The sequence below is a fragment of the Epinephelus fuscoguttatus genome, linkage group LG1, assembly GCF_011397635.1.
Source record: "Epinephelus fuscoguttatus linkage group LG1, E.fuscoguttatus.final_Chr_v1".
NCBI classification, from domain to species: domain Eukaryota; kingdom Metazoa; phylum Chordata; class Actinopteri; order Perciformes; family Serranidae; genus Epinephelus; species Epinephelus fuscoguttatus.
In genome coordinates, this window is record NC_064752.1 from 9,370,398 (window position 1) to 9,392,952 (window position 22,555).

The 22,555-nt window shown below is 40.6% G+C and overlaps 2 protein-coding genes across 2 annotated transcripts; one reads left to right on the top strand and one right to left on the bottom strand.

The window, feature by feature from the left end:
• The first annotated feature begins 1,090 nt into the window (after positions 1-1,090).
• LOC125891745 (uncharacterized) lies at positions 1,091-4,272 on the top strand. Its single transcript, XM_049581226.1, has 6 exons — positions 1,091-1,489; positions 2,165-2,245; positions 2,343-2,452; positions 2,562-2,633; positions 2,894-3,016; positions 3,382-4,272. Exons 1-6 carry the CDS (start codon positions 1,423-1,425, stop codon positions 3,466-3,468), a joined length of 540 nt encoding a protein of 179 aa, XP_049437183.1. The 5' UTR covers positions 1,091-1,422; the 3' UTR covers positions 3,469-4,272.
• Positions 4,273-5,143: 871 nt separating this feature from the next.
• appl1 (adaptor protein, phosphotyrosine interaction, PH domain and leucine zipper containing 1) lies at positions 5,144-22,167 on the bottom strand. The gene is made up of 22 exons (XM_049581195.1): positions 21,979-22,167; positions 19,938-20,036; positions 19,765-19,824; positions 17,702-17,773; positions 17,479-17,566; positions 16,960-17,001; positions 16,223-16,281; positions 15,150-15,296; positions 14,583-14,665; positions 14,146-14,307; positions 13,764-13,952; positions 13,576-13,618; positions 13,422-13,478; positions 11,951-12,042; positions 11,551-11,730; positions 11,138-11,190; positions 10,560-10,734; positions 9,972-10,008; positions 9,730-9,870; positions 9,582-9,632; positions 9,371-9,460; positions 5,144-9,265 (listed from the first exon to the last, which is right to left on the bottom strand). Exons 1-22 carry the CDS (start codon positions 22,030-22,032, stop codon positions 9,113-9,115), a joined length of 2,127 nt encoding a protein of 708 aa, XP_049437152.1. The 5' UTR covers positions 22,033-22,167; the 3' UTR covers positions 5,144-9,112.
• Between the last annotated feature and the right edge of the window lie 388 nt (positions 22,168-22,555).

A 22,555-nucleotide genomic window follows, 5' to 3' on the forward strand; every position in this document is an offset into this window, starting at 1 on the left:
TTATAAACCCTTTTATTTATTGTTAATATACTGATTACTGCAACTGCTGCACGTTTCATACTGTATGAAAGGTCGTTCTTACCCTAGTCATGACACACTTTCCTATTCCTATACTGCTAATAATACATATATTCAGCATATTCAGATCCATCCCTTATTTTTATATAAACCATTATGTATGTTTTTTCTCACTGTGTTTAGATGCTAAACTACATTTCATTGTCTCAGTATTTATATTGCAGAGACAATAAAGTAAGATCTCATTTAATCTTATCAGTGCTAAATAAAGTATGAGTGTATTTCACCTTATAAATCAATATATCAGTAAACTTGTGTAACAATTCAAAAACCAGGTGACAGGTGAACTCCTGGTGAACACAGACACACTTGACGACACGAGAAAACGACTTATGTCAGTTCTGCCAACAGCAACAAGAGGAAGAGACAGAGCAGCACTTCCGGTTATACTGAAGGAACAAAATAAAACTCAGCAACAACAGGTCAACACTCTCACATCAAAACTAAATTCAATATTTACTTGGAGCAAAACTGACACTGACACAAAGCCAGCGACTCCTCTCTGGCTTCCTTTTTTCTCTGATTCTGATCAATGGTATTATATAGTTCAATTTTCTTTATTTTATTATTTTTAATTTAACTTAATTAATAAAATAGCATGTGTTTTTCTAACTTACATACATTTACAAAGGAGTTGAAATAACTTGTAGGTCTATTAGGCTGTAAACAAAAATATGTAGCCTAATAGGATATAAAGGGGTATCAACTAATTTATTTATTTTTCCACTTTATTATTATTTTTTAATTATGTCCTATGTTAGTGGATGTTCTGTTCTGTTCAAAATTGAAATTGGGAAAAATAAAAGCAAGGAGTAGCTTATGTAATACATATAATGTGCCAAAAAAAGACAGATTTAAATTAAAACCAAAAAATGTTGCCTCACTTGAATTATAGTATACTACCCAGTGTATTACAGCGGGGTCAGCAACCTTTTCCTTTAAAAGAGCTATTTTTGACCAATAAATAAATTAATAAAATAAAACAACAACAACAATAATAATGATAATAATAAATTCTGCCTGGTAGCACTCATTGATGTGTATTTTATTACAGTGGAGCTGTATGCCACAGACGGAAATTAAACAAGCGTGCTTTTATTTTGAAGGCTCCCGTGAGCGGGAAGCAGTGTTTTCCGGTGTGTTGTCATGACAGCGCTGTTGCAGCTGCTGCCAGCGCCTCCACTGCCACCGTGTACCAAACTGACAGCAGCCGGGATGACACTGTGGGTAACACACACACACGCACACACACACCGCTGCTCTATAAAACCAGGGACACACACTCACAGACACAAACACACTCACAGAGACACAACGAGCGGACGGAAACTTTCTACCTGAACGATGGGCGTCATCATCTCACACATCTTCTCCAGGTTCACCTCCAAGAAACCTGTCAGGATTTTAATGGGTGAGAAATTATTATTATTATTATTATTATTATTATTATTATTATTATTGTAATTATCTTTACGTAACTAAAGGTACTATTACCACCCTGTAAGTTACAGACTTGTGTTGAAAATGTCACTTAAGTATGTTCCTATAATCAGGAATATGTATTTAAAGTATTAAAAATAACAACATTAAATGCAGAACATGTTCCCTGTGACTGTTACATACTTTTATATATAATATATAAGATTATTATGACTCATGCAAAAGTAGTATTTTAATGTTGTAGTCGGTTGAACTGGAGCTCCTTTTAAACTGCTAATCTTAACCCTTAATTCAGAGATTGTTTGGTTTGTAAAAAAAATCTGAAAAAGTGATTTTGTGCTTTTGCATTATTGCACAAGTAATAATAATTTAATTATTTATAATAATATAACAGTCACAGGTGACATTTTTCTGCGTTGAGCTCTTTTGTTTTTACACTTTGTTGTTATACTGACATACTTTTACCTAAGTGACATTTTTAATGTTTGACTTGTGTTTGATATTTCAGGTTTTGGATTGTTTGTCAGACAAAACAAGATATTTGGGCTCTGAGATAATGTGTTGGACACTTTTTACTATTTTTTGACATTGTGTGTGTGTGTGTGTGTGTGTGTGTGTGTGTGTGTGTGTGTGTGTGTGACTGCAGTGGGCCTGGATGCAGCAGGTAAAACAACTCTGCTGTACAGACTGAAGCTGGCGGAGGTTGTCACCACCATCCCAACTATCGGTCAGTGATCTATTTAATCTGTTTACATTAATGCACAAGTTTACTGAGGATACAAAGTAATACATTAATTAACTGCTCTGTGTGTGTGTGCGTGCAGGTTTTAACGTGGAGACAGTGGATTATAAGAACATCAGTTTCACAGTTTGGGATGTTGGTGGTCAGACTGTCATCAGACCTCTGTGGAGACATTACTTCACTAACACACAGGTAATACTGCTGCTGCTGCTACTACCACTACTACTACTATGACTACTATTTTTATGAATGTTATATGAATTGGGTAGACTTTTTATGGATTGATTCTTTCTGTCGTTAGGGTCTGATATTCGTTGTCGACAGCAACGACCCAGAGAGGATTAAAGAAGCTGCTGATGAGCTGCACAGGATGGTACATTCACACACACACACCTGTGCTGAATCTTGTTGTCAGTTGCTGATACATGACAAAAAAAATCTTTATTTGTAATGGATTGGTACAGAGGAGTGTGAGCACAGCAGTTGTCATAGTACTGCGACTGTCGCAGTACAAAAAAAGTACTACTTATTAAACAACATCACATCAGAGGAGGCCGTTACTGATTGGTTGATGTATGAATTTTAAATGAAAAAAAACCCCCTAATTTTAACTTCTCGTTTAATGAGTTGCAGCTGGAGGAGGATGAGCTGAGGGGCGTGGCCCTACTGGTGTTTGCCAACAAACAGGATTTGCCCAGAGCCATGTCTGTCAGTGACATCACCGAGGCCCTGGGCCTATCAGGAGTCTCACAGCCGGTAGGTGTCCATGGCAGATACTCAGGCCCACAATGCAATGCGTCCACTTTATAGATGCAGAAAAATTAAAATTAAAAATGGCCTCATTTGCATGCTTAAACGTAAATATTCTGAAAACTTGTAATGCAGAAAAGAATTGTCGTAATCTAAGTAATCAACTGCTGAAGTGTCATGGTGATATCTATATGTGTATTATGTTAAAATTGTACCTCATTCAGCTGAGTGAGCAGGTTCAGCTTAAACCTCACATACAGCGCCCTCTAGTGGCAGAGAGACACAGCAGCTGGGTTTAAACTACAGGACACAGTGATTGAGTTTTCAGGACATTTAAACTTATATTAAACTCTCTGTGTGTCTCTGTGCAGTGGTTCGTCCAGGCGTCCTGTGCCGTCAGCGGTTCAGGTCTGATCGAGGGTCTGGACTGGCTTTCTGACCAGATCCTAAAAATGTAGTTGCTGATGTGACGCCGACACGTTGGGCAGTTTGCTGAGACCTGAGCCGAGGCGGTGTCTCCAGGAGGAACATGAAGGATCCCTCACATATGAAGACATGTTATTGCTGCGTTTGTAGCACATGGAAAATCTTGTAAATCCCAGCTTCTTTCTGGAAAACATGTCACAATTTACAGTTTATGCCACATTCAGGTCATTTTAAAAGAAACATAAAGATGAGATTAAAGGTCAGAACAACATAAAATACTATATAAGTTATATGTATACAGAGATGTTTTCAGCTTGAAGGGATAGTCTGCTGTTACACTGCAGTGGAGGGTGTAAAACTTTATATCTGTGTGCCTCTGAAGCCTTCCTACATGTCCTGCTACTTTATCATTTTATTGCACAAGGCAGATGTTAATGTCTTTATATTGTTTCTCATACTGATAGTAAACCCAGTGTGATGCGAACTGATCTTTGGAGCTGATTGTCTCTGATGTCAGCAGAGAGTAAAGTGTAGAGTCAATCAAACCAACATCATGATAATTCATTAATTACAGTTCACCGCAGCAGTGAAGTTGAATGTTTAATATCTAAATGCAAAGCTTTATAATGCTGATAAAGAGTGTCCACAGATGGCCATAGGAGTATCCGGTTATCCTGGGAATCTTGGGACTCTCATGTTAGGAAGTTTTGTTTGAGACAATCAGGTGGAAAACAAATTGAATTGCACTGATTCTTTTAATCTTACAGTTAATATTTAGTTTGTCACCTGTCAGTGATTTTACACTTTAAATAAACTTGTATTGTTTTATCCTTTTACACGTGAATGAGATGTTTCTGAATAACGTCTCGCTGATTTTGTTGGTTAAATTTGTTTTCACTTTGGACTTTTAGTGTCTTTTTTTGTTGCCTTTGGATAATCAGTTCAGGTTTTTCTGTAACATTATGGGCTATTTTATTTTTACATACTGGATACATGAAGTTGTATATTTATATATATTTTAAATTAATTTTGTTCATATTTATTCTATAATAAAGTTGTTAAGGTGACCAGAATGTGTGTGTTTTTAGTTTTAAATAGAGAGACCTGTGCCAATTCTTAATAATCCATTTAGAGTCACATTATTATATCATTAACTATCATTTTATCAGTGACTCCCAACCGAGGAGATACAGTACAATCATAAAGTATTCAGATCCCCTTCACTTGTCTTATAAAAGAACAATAAAAATGTAGTGTATTCAGACGACTAGAAACACATGCAGTCCATTTACCGTTTAAACGTTTGTGCCAAATCTGAAGGAATTCCCTCGAGCTGTTCTTGAGATATCGCATTCACAAGAATGAGACAGACGAAGTCACAGTGACCTTGACCTTTGATTCAAATCTAATCAGGTCATTGTTTGGTCAAAGTGGACGTTTGTGCCAAATCAGAGGAAATTCCCTCATGGCTTTCTTGAGAAATCACGTTCATGGGTATGGGAAAAACGGACAACTCCAAACTCAAAACCAAAACGTGACATTATGAGGTTCTGAAAACAACAGCTGATAAACTGACTTTTTAAAAATAAAACACTGAACTATGCAATAATGAAAATGAAAAAGAAATCCACTTGGTTCTCTTTTTACTTCACACCTTTCCTGGAGGGTTGTTTGATCAACCAACATGAGCAGACGGACTCGGGCGGGTGGAGTTAGTGCTTTTATTTATCACTGAAAAGCCTTTTTTTAATTATTCATGACACTGAAACAATCATCACTGAAACATATTTACAGTTCAACATCATCGATCCAAGCACGTTTTCTTGCATCAGTAAAGTGCAGCTCGTTCTTCACCTGGTTAGAGCAAGAAAACATCCCCCCATCCCCACCATCCCAAAATAATCATCATCAGTAACTGTTGATTGAGGCTTTTAGAAACGTCTTCGCCATGCTAACTTCCCCACAGAAGCCTGTGACCTCTGACCTTTCACCTCCCTACATGTATGTCTATAGATGTTGGAACTAAAGCTTGTTCAGTTGTTTTTCTACAGATTATCATCGTGACTCACTCGGGATAAAAAGATTAATGAATAAAACCTGTGAGAAACAGAAAAAGGCCTCAAACAAATGACAGAAATATTTTGTATTAAAGCACAGATAAATATTGTGACGTCAGGAGGAACACACTGACTCAGCGGATTATTTGGCAGAACGTTTGTGTTAAAATGTTAATGTTTTCTGCATGAGTAAAATGCACCAGCTTATCAGAGAAGACAAAAGTCGAGCCGTAACGTTTTTTTCTTTCGGTTTTCAGAATGGAGACGTGCCAACAAATACAGCAAAGGATCAGATTTGTGCTTGTGCTGATCTCCAACTTTTTAAACTCAGATCAAGAAATAAGAGCGAAGCATTTTTGGCTCTTTTGTGGCCTATAAACAGTTTACGATTCTCATTGTTGAGCGGTACTTTCATGCAGCTGTTCACTGTGTAAGAGGCAGAAGTTACAGGCATCTAATTTTGGAATAAAATCTTCAAATAAAAGAGGTTAAAAAAATCTGATTTTCTTTTCTAAAGTTTCACACCTTCAAGGTCCTCCATACCCCTTTTCTACCAAATTAGCTCTGGTTCTTGAACCGTTCTGTTCAGGATTCTTAGAAACTTGGTGCTATCCAACAAAACAGCTCACAATTCCAACAGTTTTGCACAGAAGCATTGTATCCAAGGATATGTCATCAACGAGGGGCGTTGCAAAATGCACTATGGAAGTAAAGAGTAGCAAAATTCCAGATTTCAAAACTTTTGCTCTGTTATTGCAGGTATTTGTTTTTACCAAAAAACAATAATGGACCTACGAAGGACAATTTCTCACTTGACTTTTCCACTGTTGTCTTTTCCATCCTCTCTTTCCAACCTGTACAACATGACATGCCAACTGATGTCGTCACGGTTCGTACTTCAGGTCAAGGAAAACCTGCTATTTTTCATTTCCAGCTGAGAGTCAACTTCTCAGGTTTTGAACCAGTTCAGTTTTGGTCAAAATGCTCTGTAACACTAGGTTCAGAAACCAGAAAGGATCTGGTTCTATGGTGGTGGAAAAGGGGTACCAGTGGCGGCCATGTTGGCTCCAGTCCTGACAATATGCCAATACACACTGCATACAAACAGCATGACATGCAGGGGATGCTGGGCAAAGCAGGGCTTATGACGTCTACAATTTCGTCGACAAATACAGAAAATGATGACATAATGAAGTTAATATTGGCACATGAAGTCATTTTCTACATCAAAAGTAGGTTGGGCCCAAATATTTCCACTTTGGCTAAAGTACAGCTGATAGAATTTGACCTTCTACGACAACATGTGTTGCTGAAATTTAATATTTTAATATTTTAAAATTGCAGATATTTTTGTCTCCAAACATGTTTTTGCATAAAAGTGCAGCAATTACTGTCAGCAGTATCTGTTTCTATGGCATAGCATAGTCAGTGAGCACTGATTTCATGATTTACAGGTTAATATTTTGTCATTTTGTTTGCAGAATGTGTCGTCAAAATTAAGCACAATTTTAACAGCAGACATCTAGAAAATCTTTTGACCTGTAAACCAACAAACCCATCCTGATTAGATGATGTTGTAGATTTCAGAATATGTTTCTTTCCACCTTCATGAAGCTGCAACCTTCAATTTACCTCACTTTACTATTATGAAAATCAGCTTGCAGAGACTCAGGATTCACTTTAGTTGTGTATTTTCGAATCAGTCTGGATGTACAGCTGCTCTATTGAAGTGATGACATCACAGTTAAAGTTGTCATTTCCACTCTGACGTAGGGCTGAGGCTAACAATTATTTTTTTTTATTGTTAATTAATCTGCCGATCAGTTTTTTTCTATGAGTTAATTGGTCTTTAAAACATCTGAAAACAGTTAAAAAATACCCAGAAACAAATTCTCACACATGGGAAGCTGGAACGTTTACAGCTTTGGCATTTCTGCTTGAAAACAACAATTGATTAATTGATTAGTAAAATAGTTGCACATTAATTTTCTGTTGATCAACTAATTAATTAATCAACTAATAATCAGTGCTCTCCTATGATGGTGAGTCAGCAAGTTTCAAGACTTATAAGTCGATTTTCATTCTGCTGTGAAATGAGTGAAAACCAGCGACTGGGGGATAATTAGAGTTGGGCGATAGGACGAATATATATCAGTGAATATTGATCGGGTCAGTACATCAGTGGTTATTGTTTTTATTTTAGGGAGCGATTTTTGTCATTTTATTTGTGCTAATTTAATCATCTGCCTCCAAAAAATGAGCCGAAGCTCAGCGGACACTGAGACACAGCGGGGAAAACCAGCGTGTAGAGGCAGCATATTTTATCATCTAACTCAATGAGCCAAAGGTTTCATTTTGACCAAACCACAGTTATTGATCGTTGTAGCAATGGAAAGACAAACTAAGATGGTTTTGTTGATTATATTTTGTTTCTGTCGAGTTTCAATTAAGTGTATTTTACGATGAGTAAACAAGGGAGCTATGCTAGTCTTGGGCCCCGTCTACATGTATACAGGTATTGTTTTAACAGATATTTTTCCTCTAAATTAGAAAAAAAAATTCTGTCTGCAGATGACATCGTTTCTCAAACGCTCTGTTTTACGTGTCCACACAACTGCAAAGTAACCGGAGTTTTAACAAATCTGCACCTTAGAAGGCGTCTTAAAAAAATCATTTATTGACTTCAAACTGTTTGCATGTGGATGAGAGGTCAAAACATCAAGGAAAATATCTGTTTCCAAAAATATCTGTACATATGTAGACAGGACCTTGGATTGGTGACAGAGAGAAACTTGAATTCAGAAGGTGTACAGTCGCATTTTCCTGTTGATTAATGAAAACGGGTGTAAAACACACACAGGTGTGGTCAGGTGGAGAATTTCAACATATCGCCCAACCCTAAAGATTTTTTTTTTTTTTTTTTTTTTAAATCCATCACTGCAGGATGCTGTTAAAATGGTCAGCTGATGAACACATCACAACAGGAAGGACTCCCTGCTCTCTCTTCCTCCTGTGTCTTCTCTTTTTGTTTCTATCACTCTTAAACCAACAATACTGCGATGTCCTTTTGCCCTCTGGGATCTCAGGTAAGCCTTCACCTGCGACCAAACAGCCCTTAAACAAGAGCTCACATCGTCCAAATCCAACTCTGTCTCCTTCAGATCCTGGTTCATAATTCCACACGTGTTGCTTTGCTTTAAATCCTCTGTCACTGCTGTTAGGATTTTCTATAAAATAAACATAATAAACAGAAACTTACAGGTTAGATCTATATTTGCATCCTTTTCTGGAGAGTGGAGCCGGTATAAAAAGCAGCGTTTTTACACACAGAAATAAAACACACGAGTCTGTGACGAGACGCTTCCTCTCATACTCCCCTCCCCCTCTTTATAGTGAGGGTGCGTTCAGTTTATCCTCCGTCCTCAGAGTGACAGGCTCCACCACAAACTTCAGAGTCCAGCAAGAGAGGGAGCACATGTTTTCCTGTCCCAGGCAGCGAGCTGTCCCTGCGGGCGTGCAGGCGGGCGGTGTTCCCCTCCTCTGATTCCTGAGCTGTTGCTTTGACAATACCAGCTGGGACTCGCCTGGGTGGTAAAACATGCATCCTTTGTTATTATTGTTAGGCTTCAGACTCGCCCCTCTTCTTCCCCTCCTCCCCTGCATCGCTGTCCTCCGATTGGCTGTTGCTAAGCACTAGAAATTGTCCATCAGCGGCAGGCGGGTTAGCTGGGCGACTCGAGGCGGCGATCAAGCGGCTCTGCTCCTCCAGATCCTGGAGGTAAAACAAGGAACAAGACATTTAAATTTGAAGTTTAATATCTATACTATTATATGTAAATGTGTCAGTGTAGCGACAGGGTTAAAGGTTAAAGGTCACCTTCTCTATCTGTCTCTGTTTGCTGAGTTCTTCCTGCTGTTTCTCTTTGGCCTTGTCGTGCTCCTTCCTCTTCTCCACGGCCTTACGGTCCTACACAACAATAAGACAACAGAAGTAATTCACCTCCACAACAACACCTGAGGACACCTCCAACAAAACGTGAATGAGCTAGTGTTAGCTTCAGAGTAAGGAAGTTTCAAATCAGTCTCACCATCTCAGAGTGGAAAGCTATCTGCTTGGCCAGACCGATGCTGTCGCAGATCTGAAATACATGAAGAACACACACAGGTCAGACAGACGGACCAAACACAGGGCTGGACAGTGACACTAACAGATGAACAACCGGACAGACGGACGACCTTCTCTCCATCGTTGTTGGACTCGAAGATGTAGCAGACGGCTCGGCTGTCACCCCGACCGGTCGCCGGCTGCAAAACGAAACCAAACAGCCTCTTGTTGTCCTGATGGGACGAACACTGAACCACACTGGAGAGAGGGAACTACAGGAGGAGACAGGAGGAAGACACAGAAATGATGAATCATTAGAAACATGTCTGATGAAACTAAAACTAACAGAGCAAGGAAACAGAAATCATCTCACCCTGAGTCGAGTGACTTGTGTCTGAGGATCAATGAGCCTGAAAAGAAAAACAATGATATTAAAGACCCTTTACTGCACAGAGAAAAAAAGTGGGCAATACAACATGTGTTAATGTGCAACTTTTTGGCCAAGACATGGAAACATGAGGCGACGCAGCAGGGGGCTGTCATCGCTGCTAGTTCTCTGAAGTCTGTTTGGTATGTCTGGGCTTTCACATATTTTAAACGCTGCAGCATCTACAGGACACTACTTGGACTAAGAGTGCACGGTCACACACCAGGTTCCTGTCTCTTGAAGTCAAAATGTCTGCACAAGATTTGTTTGTTGTCAAGATTAACCACAATGGGGCGACCTTCAGCTCACTGGGTAGAGTGTGGGCCCCATGTAGACTAAGGCCTTTGCAGTAGTTTGATTCCAGCCCACGGCCCCTTGCTGCATGTCATTGCCCCTCTCTTTCCTACATTTCCTGTCAATCCATAGCTGCTCTGTCATTAAAAGCAAAAAGATTTCCCCACAATGACAACTTAATCCAAAACACACACACACACACACACACACACACACACACACATTCTCTGTGGTTCATACTTGAGGCAGTCGCAGGTGACCAGCAGGTGTGACTCGGTCATCCTGAAGATGTTGTGGATGGCTCTGGCTGCCAGGATCTGCCTCATGGTCTCAGAGATGACATCTGCTGACTCGGTAGTCTTCACCTCCATGGAGCCCAGGAAGCGAACGATGAAGAGCTGGTGTAGGATCGAATCTGGACAACAGACACAGAGTGAAATATTTACATATATAGTACATGTGCTGTATATACGATATATCTTAAATCCACCGTGTGAGAGAGACAGATTGTTTTTACTTGAAAGCTCAGGGAACAGACAGTGAGATGCAATTCTCATGTTTGAAAAGTATGTTTGCGAGTGTGAAATGGTCTCTGTGCTGCCCCCTGTGGGTGACGAGGGAAACGACACCCACTACAGCTGCCAACTATAGTTACAGTGGATGTTTTCTGTTGCCTGGGTCCAAACCTTTGAATCCTGCCCACTCCACTGAGTTGACTAATTTGTCTGGTTTCTGGCAGAAACCACGAATAATGTTATTCAAATTAAACAATATAAAATATTGATAACATGACGGACACAGGAGCAGACAGACGGTACCTTCACTGTCCTCTGATGTGCCGTCTCCTGACTCTCCGAATGGATTACTCCTCCTGTGGACAAACACACAAACAGAGAACTGAACAACATCCAGCGGCTGCTACGTTACAAGATAACACACAAGCTTGTCAATGTATTTGGTCGAAGGCAGAAATCTAGGGGACAGATACCTAAAAAATCTGGATCTGGGAAAAAAAAAACAAATCTACCTGTTCGGAGGGTTAAAACGACACATACGACAGAGAATTTTGAAAAGAATTTGAACTAATTTAGGTGTACTATCCCTTTAAAACTAACGTTAAATACAGGAAGAGAGGCATGATGTAGCTTTAGCATCCTGTCATGTACAGTACACACACACACACACACACACACACACACACACACACACACACACACACACACACACACACCTGCCGGACTGTGCTGCCGTCTTGCTCTGTGCTGAGTTCTCCTCGCTGACGGGGGAAATTATGTCAAACTGGATGGGTGTTTCCGGGGCAACCAGTGCATCCAATGAGAGCACAGAGAGGGCGGGCGACGGCTCAGAGCCCACAGAGCTGATACTGCTCGCTCGGCCCACACGCCCTTTACTGGAATGGAAAGAGAGAGATGGATGGTCTCACTGGTGGAGTCACAGTTTTCCCACGGAAATGTGACTGGCCTACAAGTGTCCATCTTCATTATATCTGGCACCTGATTGGTTATGAGGTTGTTGATCACACCTTGTAGCTCTGTAGTTGTTGTTTGCTTAGTATTTGCTTGCTGGTGGGCTTTTAACATCATGTCAGACACACAAACACAAACACACACCTGCTGGGTCTCATGCTCTCATGTCTCTGCTGGAAGGATGGCGAAGGCGTCACGGCTTCAAGAGCTGACTGGTTCACTCTGGCTGCCAGCTCCTGCCAATAGGATGACAGTACTGTCAGCGTCAACCAATAGGAAACAGTTTCAAATGCATGAATTCAAACAGCTTGTCAGTAAAATCTTTGCTGTTTTTTTTTAGTACAGTGTCTCACTACTCTAATTTCACGGTGCACATACACATCTCTTGTAAATCGAATTCAGCTTTCCTTTTCATTTCTTCCTCGTGCTACTTTTATATTGTTTGTTAAACTTTATTGCCTAATTTATTGTTTGTATTCTGATCTAATTTAAATATCTTTTACATCTATTTATACATTTTCTATGAGTGTAACATGGAGGTGGCTACAACTGCATTTCAACTTTGAATCTCTGAATCAGTTGATAATAAATATACAACACTGTTCAAATAAAGTTCCAATGTGCTTTACATAGGTGGTTCCCAACTGGTGGGTTACGGTCCAAAAGTAGGTTGTGGGTCCATTCTGAATGGACCAAAAGTGACCCACAAATGTGTCACTCACTTTATTTTGAAGTACTCTGAATTTCTGGGACAGACTGTTTATTTTGAAGTGTTGATTCCTGCTGTAGAGTGACAGAATAACAGACAGCTACTGAACTAAGACAGCAAACTAGCTCAATGACATGGCCAAACACTAGTATGGCGCTGAATTTATTAAACTGTGTGAACCTTGAACTAATTACTAAGCAGAAATCTGGACCTTGTGGCTGGACTAGTTGGGATCCACTGGTTTACGTATTAGATTAAGATACACTACATGGCCAAAAGTACATGGACATCTGAACTTTCCTGCTACATGTCACCAATAAATGTAATTTCAAAACAATATGCATTAATCTACTGTTGCCCCATAATACCCCTATGCTGCATGCTGTTCCCCTTCTCTCTCCTTTCTCATTCCAATACAGGAATAAAATGCTGAAACAATACTTTTAAAAAAAGTTGCTATGACCCTGTTGTTTCCCAGCAACAAAAGCATTTCGTCTTTTAACTTCCTGTCCACACTGGAAGGGGGAATGTGTCACATTTTCTGAGTCATCTGCAGCATGTGACCACCATGCAGCTGCATTTCAGCAAATATTTGACCAGTTTTACAAAATAATATTATATATACAATATTAGGGGCCGTTATAGCTGGAGGAAAATAAGAGACTTTCCACAGCGGCAGTCTTAAAAACTCTGACCTCTATAAGCGGTCGTTGAGACACTAATCAGGTCACTTCTCCTTCTCTTTGTCAGGATCACCTTGTCATTTTATTACAGTTGATAATTATGGTGACTTGTGGATCTGCGGTGACTGTGGCAGCGCAGGCCATATGATTCTGCTCTGAGTGCCAAAATCTCCATCATGTTACCAGGTAAATACAGGTTAATGAAGTGAAGTGGGACACAGACCTCTGCGTTCTCACTTAGGTAGATCCTTTTGGAGATGTTGTTGATGGTGGAGACCCACTGGAGGAGGAAGCAGCAGAGAAGAGACGGCATGAGGAGACAACAGAACAGCTGACAGTCAATACAGAACAGGTCACATGACAGAAAAATATTTTACCTCCTCGCAGTCCTTCCTGCTCTCCGACTGCAGCGTCACCACTCTGACAGAACGCACAACAAGGAATAAGTTTAATAAAGTGGCATTTCCACTCTAGTATCAACCAGGAAACTTAAAAACAGAAAAGGCATCTGAATAGTTATGGTGTATTCATGCAAGATAAATTTAAAAAAAGGGAGCCATCTTACTTCTTGCCGTCGAAGGAAGTGACCTGGAAGCAGAAGCGACGGTCGTCGCAGTCGACTGCCATGACAGAGCAGTTGTCGAGGTCAGTGACCAGCCCGCCTGCCACCTCGCCTCGGCCCTGTTGCATCAGATTACCACCCTGTGTGAAGAAGTACTGACGCTCCCAGGAGGACGATACCAGCCCTGTCTTACTGAAGGACGCACAGAGGAGCAACTTTAACTCTTCAGATGATGAGACAACAAAACAATTCAACAACATTTTCAACTGTAACATCCGACACTAATATTGCCACAACAGCAGGAATGTATTCATTATTGTTTATTCATTATCATTTATTGTTGTAAGATGTAGGGGGATGTAGGGCACACGTGTGTGTTTCTTACTTGCGGATGTGCAGGTAGCCCTGTTTCCTGGTCAGGTTGCGACAGACAGGTGAGTGGGCGGGGTCGGGGTCACACGGTGCATACAGCGGGTCACATGATCTCTCCATCTCTTGGATGGTCTGCTGCATCTGCCCGACCTCCTCCTCCATCTCCCGACGCACACTACAAACACACACACACACACACACACACACACACACACACACACACACACACACACAGACACAAACACACTGAATTCACATGACCCCCCTCACGTCTTCATAATGTTGTTATGTTTACAATTTCTTCAAAACAACAATATCTTTGAAGCTTTAAAACTGAGTTAAAGAAAATAAAACAAATTAATTAAGACCTTGAATGTAGAACAAAGGAAAGAAAAAAAAGAAAAAAAGAAATAAGACACTTCTTGTAGACGTCTGAGGTTTGGTTCTTACTTCTGGACACTGGTTCCTATGGTCCCCAGGAAGTCCTCCCACTGCTGGGTGAGATTTTCTGATCCCAGCTTAAAGAAACTGATCTGCACAGAACAAACACAGACAAAGACACATCAGCAGGAGTGGGAACAGCTCTGAACCAGATTTTTCTTTTATTCTGTTATTAGATAGTAGGTAGTACAAAAATAGGTATGACAGGTATGAAGGGACAGGGACATGCAGCAAAGGCCCACAGGGTTCTGACTCCAACCCAGACCGCAGCTAAAGACTCAGCCTACAAGTGGCACTCACTCTACCAGGTGTGCTACCAGGGCGCCCCATGAGATCGACTCTTAACTGGTTCAATCTAATGTTCGCTTCCTGCTCCACTTAACCTCAGTCTAATGTTTCTCTCTATTAACAGACATACATTATAAACTGTTCTAGAGTGAAACTGACTCCAATAGCTTCTCTGCAATAGCTAATCCTGATGGATGACACCCTCTTGAAAAGCTCCTACATGCTGCTATGCCACGGGTTTACAGCGTGCGTGTGTGTGTGTGTGTGTGTGTGTGTGTGTGTGTGTACCTGGGCCTGCATGTATCCCAGCAGCGGCTCCAGTAAAGCCGTCTTCTTCTTGTACTGTAGTGTGTTAAGGGAGCAGAAGTAGTGCATCATGGTCTGGTGCTGTTTCTTGCGGGAGGTGTAGACGTCCTCCACGGCCTCCGCTCGCAACTGCGACACACAAGACATTCCTCTTATTTCAGTATCAAGGTAATATATACTGAGATAATATAATGAACTGAGAGATAATACCATATACCAAAGATAATATCTTTTTTCTAAGACTTTTTTGTTGGTGTTTCTGCTTCATGCGACATTGCGACAGAGGAAGAGAAAGACAGGAAAGGCAAGGAGAGAGAGGGGATGACATGCAGCCAAGGGCCTCGGCCAGACTGGATGACTTGACTAAAAACTGATTTGTTAAATAAAGGGGTAAAAAATACAGTGAAATAATATTAAATTAGAAGTTAATGGGCTAAAATGTTCAAAATCAGACTGGATGATTCAAAAGTTAACTCTTTATTTTACTTACTTTTATTTTTATTTTGTATATTATTTATTCATTTATCATTTTATTTTATTTTATTTTTATAATAATTTCTGCAGAAGTTGCCCAGTGTAATTTGGTTTAACTGGTACATTTTCAATTATTTAATTCCAATTAATTGCTGGCGTAACCTAAAGAGTCTTTATTGTAAATGCAAAATGTGTCTACAGGCAACTGAATGGATTCTTTACTTCACTTTTACTGGTGCACTTCTTTCGGGGAATTTCACCTGGTAAAGCGGGCACCACATATATCAAGGTTATGTCTTTGCTGCAGTGGCTGCAGTTTCGATTCCAACCTGTGGCCCTTTGCTGAATGTTAAATAAAGGCAAAAGCCCCCCCACAAATAGTCTTTAAAAAAAATATGCTCGCTCAAATCAAAGTTCACTGGCTTTGTCTGTATTTTCCCTCGTTTGTTCTTCTGGGCAAACTTCCTTGTTTTTTATTTAGAAATTAGAGACTCTTAAATAAAGAACTATCCAGGAGCTTAGTAAAACATTTTAGTATTGAAGTACTGAATGATAAATGTAATGTGAGGAGTGTTTCTCACCTTGTCGTTGTCCCTCCTCTTGGACAGGCGGCTGTATCTGTTAATGGCTACATCATGATCTGCAGACAGAAACAGGTAAGTAAGACTTTTTGGTGGTAAAACTTTAAAAAAAAAATTTCTTCTTCAACATTAACACGCTAGAAAAGCACATAAAGATGTTAGTAAAGTTAAAACAAAAATACTCTGCCAGTGACCCTTAAAAACAAAGTGGAATCTTTCTTTAAGCGCAGCTAAACATGCAGGCAATCTGGAGCCAGAAGTCATGCTGACACTGAGAACTGTACAATTTGTTTCTATAGATTAAGTGTTACTTCGCGTTGTGATGCGTCAAACTGTGACCAAGTCTCTGTCACAGCAGCTGTAAATTCTCCACTTATATTCTGTGAAGGACACACACAAATAAACACTAAGAAAAATGTGTTCGTGAGCAGTGTTAATTGATTCATTGTTTCAAGTAGATTATCAATTAAAAATGCTAAACATTTGTACGTTCCAGCTTCTCTAATGTGACCATTTACAGCTTTTTACTCTGATATAATAAACTCTTAACACAAAATAGCCTCCATAGTTTTCTAGAAATATTAACTTAATTGTTTTTCCAGAAATATCTGCATCAGCTGTCCTCTGGTTTTCATATTGAGTAGGAGCAGGAAGGTTGTTGGCAGAGAAAATCTCAGCCAGATTAAGAGAACATGCTGCTTTGATTATTCATTCATCCAGAAGCAGTCCTGACTTACCATCACTGGATATTTGGAAGACTTCTTTCAGAGTGAGGATCTCTGCAGGGACACAGAAAGAACTGTAAGTGAAAGTGCAAGGGATATTTTTCCTTTTGGTACACGTGTACTTTTTGTCTGGCTCGGTTTTCCTCGTTTGGGTCCCTTAGTGGCACTGAAGGGAAATCTTTTACTGCTGCTGTGCTTCCAATTGTGTGGGAACGGTCAGTTTAGGGAAGACCTTACTCTGTTTCAACGTGACGGTGCCCCTGAGCACAAAGCTAGGTCCATTAAGAAATGGTTTTCCCAGTTTGGTGTGGAAGAACTTAAATGGTCTGCATAGAGCCATGATGTCTACCCCAACCAACGCCAGTGGAATAAACTGGAACACCGACTGTAAGCCAGTAGAGTGTGTGTGCTTTGTCAATAATGGAACTGATGTCAGTTTCTAATCTGACCAATATGTCAGATATAGTTTTGGTTCATTGAGCCAGAGGTGTGGCAGGTTTAGATAATTAGTGTACTGCATGTGTTTCCTACCCTTCAGATCTCTCTCTTTAAACTGAGTGATGGGAAACATCATGGCATCTGCGAGCTGGGTGGACAAGACAGCATGACAGGAACTCAGCTACAAAAAGAGAGACAGAGAGGAAATTGTTCAATCATGTCAGGTGAAATCTGCCTGTGTGGCACAATCAGGACAGATGAAAGAGAAGGACAGAACAGCAGCAGACAGAGCATTGTTGTGTTTGTATTCTCTCACCTCATCAATGACTTTTGCAAACTGCTGCAGGGTGGAGCTCATCACCTCGTCATCGCCCCCTAGAGGAAAACGCTGCAGACAACAACAACAACAACAACAGAGGAATGGATTAGATTATTTAAGGATGTTTCATATAGCTGCTGGGGTCATAAGACTCACAGTACTGTTACAAATCTGCCAACTGGTGTTTTAACGTTTGTGCCTTCTATTTTAGGACTGGTGGCTAGTGTTATAGCTCTTACAGTAAGTATAATAAGGCTGTGGCTTGTGTTAGAAAGCTTTGATTATTGTTACACTTTAGGGCCTGTTGTCAGTGTGATATAGCTAGTGGCTAGTTTTATAGAACTGGTGGCTAGGGTTATAATGCTGATGGCAAGTGCAATGAGACTGGTAGCTCATGCTGTGTAGCTGATGGCAGGTGTAATAAGACTGATGGCTAGAGTTATAATGCTGATGTCAAGTGTAATAAGGCTAATGGCTAGTTTTACTATGCTGATGGCAAGTGTAATAAGGCTGGTGGCTAGAGTTATAGGCTGATGACAAGTGTAATAAGGCTGGTGGCTAGTGTTAAAGGCTGATGGCAAGTGTAATAAGGCTGGTGGCTAGTGCTATAATGTTGGAGGCCAGTGTAAAAGACTGGTGGCTAGTGCTATAATGTTGGAGGCCAGTGTAAAAGACTGGTGGCTAGTGCTATAATGTTGGAGGCAAGTGTAATAAGGCTGGTGGCTAGTGCTATAATGTTGGAGGCCAGTGTAAAAGACTGGTGGCTAGTGCTATAATGTTGGAGGCAAGTGTAATAAGGCTGGTGGCTAGTGCTATAATGTTGGAGGCCAGTGTAAAAGACTGGTGGCTAGTGCTATAATGTTGGAGGCAAGTGTAATAAGGCTGGTGGCTAGTGCTATAATGTTGGAGGCAAGTGTAATAAGGCTGGTGGCTAGTGCTATAATGTTGGAGGCCAGTGTAAAAGACTGGTGGCCAGTGCTATAATGCTGATGGCAAGTGTAAAAGACTGGTGGCTAGTGCTATAATGTTGGAGGCAAGTGTAATAAGGCTGGTGGCTAGTGCTATAATGTTGGAGGCCAGTGTAAAAGACTGGTGGCCAGTGCTATAATGCTGATGGCAAGTGTAAAAGGCTGGTGGCTAGTGCTATAATGTTGGAGGCAAGTGTAATAAGGCTGGTGGCTAGTGCTATAATGTTGGAGGCCAGTGTAAAAGACTGGTGGCCAGTGCTATAATGCTGATGGCAAGTGTAAAAGACTGGTGGCTAGTGCTATAATGTTGGAGGCAAGTGTAAAAGGCTGGTGGCTAGTGCTATAATGTTGGAGGCCAGTGTAAAAGACTGGTGGCCAGTGCTATAATGCTGATGGCAAGTGTAAAAGGCTGGTGGCTAGTGCTATAATGTTGGAGGCAAGTGTAATAAGGCTGGTGGCTAGAGTTATGATGTCAATGACAAATGTAAAAAGACTGGTGGCCAGTGCTATAATGCTGATGCAAGTGTAAAAGGCTGGTGGCCAGTGCTATAATGTTGGAGGCCAGTGTAAAAGACTGGTGGCTAGTGCTATAATGCTGATGACAAATGACTGGTGGCTAGTGTCATAATGCTGATGGCAAATGTAATAAGACTGGTGGCTAGGGCTATATTGCTGGAAGCAAGTGTTATAAAGCTGACGGAAGGTGTAATAAGACTGGTGGTTTATTTTAGATAGCCAGTGGATAGTGTTATGGCTGATGGCTAGTTTTATTTGGCAAGTGGCTTGTTTTATGAGACTGATGGCTAGTGTAACATGTTGATATTTGGTGTGACATTATTGATGACTAATGTTATAAGGCTAATGACTAGCATTATGAAACTGTGGTTAATTCTATATGTCCATCAGCTATTGTTATATGGCCTGTGGCAAGTGTTACAAAGTTGATGGCTAGTGTTATAAGACTGGTGCTAGTGTTTAAAGGTTGTGGCTAGTGTTATAAGACTAATGTCTAGTGCTGTAGCATGGTTAGGCTAGTGTTAACGGGCAGGTGGCAAGTTTGATGAGGTTGGTGGCTGGTTTGACTTAGCCTACCTGTTTGTCGTACTCTTTCAGCAGTCTGGAGGTCAGGTGTGTCGCAGCACTGAGCTCATTCTGAAAAAGAAAACAGGACAGACACAGCTGGAGACACACTTTTTATATTCCTGTATGTTCTGTCTTTATAAAGCCAGTGGCACTACACCTGTGACTCGTGTGTGCGTGTGTACCTGTGCATCATAAATCCTCTGCATGGCCTGATAGAGCTGTGTGCAGTAGTTGGATATCGCTGCAGTGTCCTCCTCAAACACTCCCAGCAGAGAGCGTGTCTACATCCAACACACAAATAAAGCTAGTGAACATGAAGTCAGTGTTAATTGTTTGACTGATCCATAAAACCTCAGGAAGTTATAGCCTTATGTGATCCTTGGTGTAACTGCCAAAAGCCAAACCCACACCTATCTATGTAAATCTACACCTGTTACCTTTCCACACAGTATAGTATTGTTCTCAAGGTGTGTCTCAACCACACATTTTGTCTTTAGCTTGCCAGCAGGTTTATCTGTCGTTGTGGGAAATAAGTAAACAAGATTAAGCCGATTGGTTGGTCTAAACCTACTGACTTATAAAAACACATGTGGTATTTGTAATAATTTCAGCAGTATCACAGTCCTGCGGCCTGTGTCGCGAAGAGAGATCAGTTTAGGTTTGTGACATTCTCACTGACTGATTATATTCAACATATTTAACTGCCGCAACAAAAATTCCTTTCAGGTCTCACAGTTTCATGTTAAATTACTCAACTCATGGTTTTCATGTTGTCACTTGAAATGACAAAGTATGCCAATGTACACGGGCTCACGGCTGGATAGGAAAAGCCTGAAACTCTGAATTAACTGGGCCTACTGAAACCTGTGGTAATACCACAGTGAAGAAATACTCTCTTACAACTAAAGTCCAGCATTCAAATCTTGAGTAAAAAATATACTTTAAGTACAAAAAGTTAAAGCACTCTTTGTGTTACAATGGCCCATTTCAGAGTCACATACCATATTATTAAATTATAAATACTGATATAATAGTGTGTACATCACTTTAATGTTAGAGCTAGTAAAGATGAGGCTTATTTTTTACTATAAACACTGATGAGCAGCTTGAATTTCTCCCATCTTTTTCCTTAATAATGTATCATAATTTATTTGTTAGTTACATTTGTGTTACTAATCTGTATCGACAAGGTGCAATATTTCCCTTTGAGACATGGTGAAGTACAAGCATAAAGTAGCAGAAAATGGAAATACCAATCTCAAAATTGCACTTAAGTACAGTTATTGAGTAAATTTACTTAGCTACATCCCACCTCTAAGAGTGGCTTCATGATATGACCCCTGATTTTTCTGGGCAAACAGTTTACAGATCCACTTGATTAAAACATCCAAACAATGTCTAGCCCTGTGTATGTACAGAATGAACCTTTCAGGTGTATCACACTGTGGTCACACGGTAATGTCATAGCAGGTGTATTTACAAGTCAAGTGTTCTATAAGTTGTAAACAATATAAATAGTGGAAATAAATAAACACTGAATGGGTGTGCATGGGCTGGATGATTATGTGCAGTATGTGCATGATGTAAACATGTCTATATACTGTGAAGTAGGATTTATATTAACAGTGATAGATGATATGTGCATATTAACAACTGGTGCATTAGGTTATAATGTACAATGGGAGCAGTGGATGCTCTGGTGATGCAGGGTTATTGACAGTGTATGACTGTTCATTAGTGTGACGGCCTGTGGGATGAAACTTTAACGTGTCACAATAACATGAAGCAGCAGGATGACGCTGCTGCTGCTGCTGCTTGGTCGAAAGATTAACAGATATCAGTAGCAGGAGGTAAAGCAGCGAGCCAAGAGGCTAAGGAAGTAGCCGGCTAACTAGTCATTTAACGAGTTTATGTCTATGCAAACCATCGCTGAATGCTGTGCCACCCCTTGACATGTTGACCTCCCATGTTGACGGAGCCCCCAGCCAGCTGATCGGTGCAGCCGCCGCAGTCTGATACCGATGCACAGCTGGCGTGTCCCGTTTCAGCTGTCCGCTTGACAGCTTTGGTTAGCTGGGCCGTTAGCGGTTAGCATACCGCCTGAACTTGGCATCTCTTCGCTGGTTGTTGGCAAACACTGAGCCTACAAAGACAGTTAGCCTAGCCGTAGATGTGGCTAACGTTAGCATGCTAGCTGAAGCCTCCAGGGAAGAGGGCTGTTACCTGCGGGCTGTCCTCCAGCGTCTCCTCTATCGGCAGCTTCTCTATCCCGGGCATGGCTACGGCTGGCGAGGTGGCGATCAGTGCGAATCGACGGGCAAAACGCACAACAAATCTCTCCCGACAACTCCCACTCAAGATTTCTTGGCTACACGAATTCACAACACCCCAAAACAGCTCCTCCCGGTTCCGCAGGTCCCGCCCTTCATGTGGGTTTTAATTGGATAGAAAAAAAAATCCACGAATCTGATTGGTTGTATTGTTTAAAGGGGAAACGGCGCCATTTTGGCTCTCAGCAGGATCGCCCTGTCGTGATTGTAGCCGAGCACAACTTGGAGCCATAATGGCAGCCGGTCGACTTTGTTTCCGTGAATAAATCAAAACAAAAAAACAAACATCTTTTAGAGCTTGTTTATTTAGAGATAAATCTTGTATTTTGTGGGATATAGGCTATTAATTTTTAATTTTATTTAAAATTATTTTATATTCATGTTATTTTTGGGATATCTTCAATGTTCATTAACTCCACTCATAGATTTCTAAAAAAAAAAAGAAAAAAAAGAAAAGAAAAATAAAGAAT

Coding starts and splice junctions, on each gene's coding strand:
- LOC125891745 (XM_049581226.1), top strand. CDS start 1,423: ATGGGCGTCATCATCTCACACATCTTCTCCAGGTTCACCTCCAAGAAA. Junction 1,490..2,164: donor ACCTGTCAGGATTTTAATGG/GTGAGAAATTAT, acceptor GTGTGACTGCAG/TGGGCCTGGATGCAGCAGGT. Junction 3,017..3,381: donor TATCAGGAGTCTCACAGCCG/GTAGGTGTCCAT, acceptor GTCTCTGTGCAG/TGGTTCGTCCAGGCGTCCTG.
- appl1 (XM_049581195.1), bottom strand. CDS start 22,032: ATGCCCGGGATAGAGAAGCTGCCGATAGAGGAGACGCTGGAGGACAGC. Junction 19,825..19,937: donor AGAGGATTTATGATGCACAG/GTACACACGCAC, acceptor TTTCTTTTTCAG/AATGAGCTCAGTGCTGCGAC. Junction 9,871..9,971: donor CACAAGTCACTCGACTCAGG/GTGAGATGATTT, acceptor CTCCTCCTGTAG/TTCCCTCTCTCCAGTGTGGT.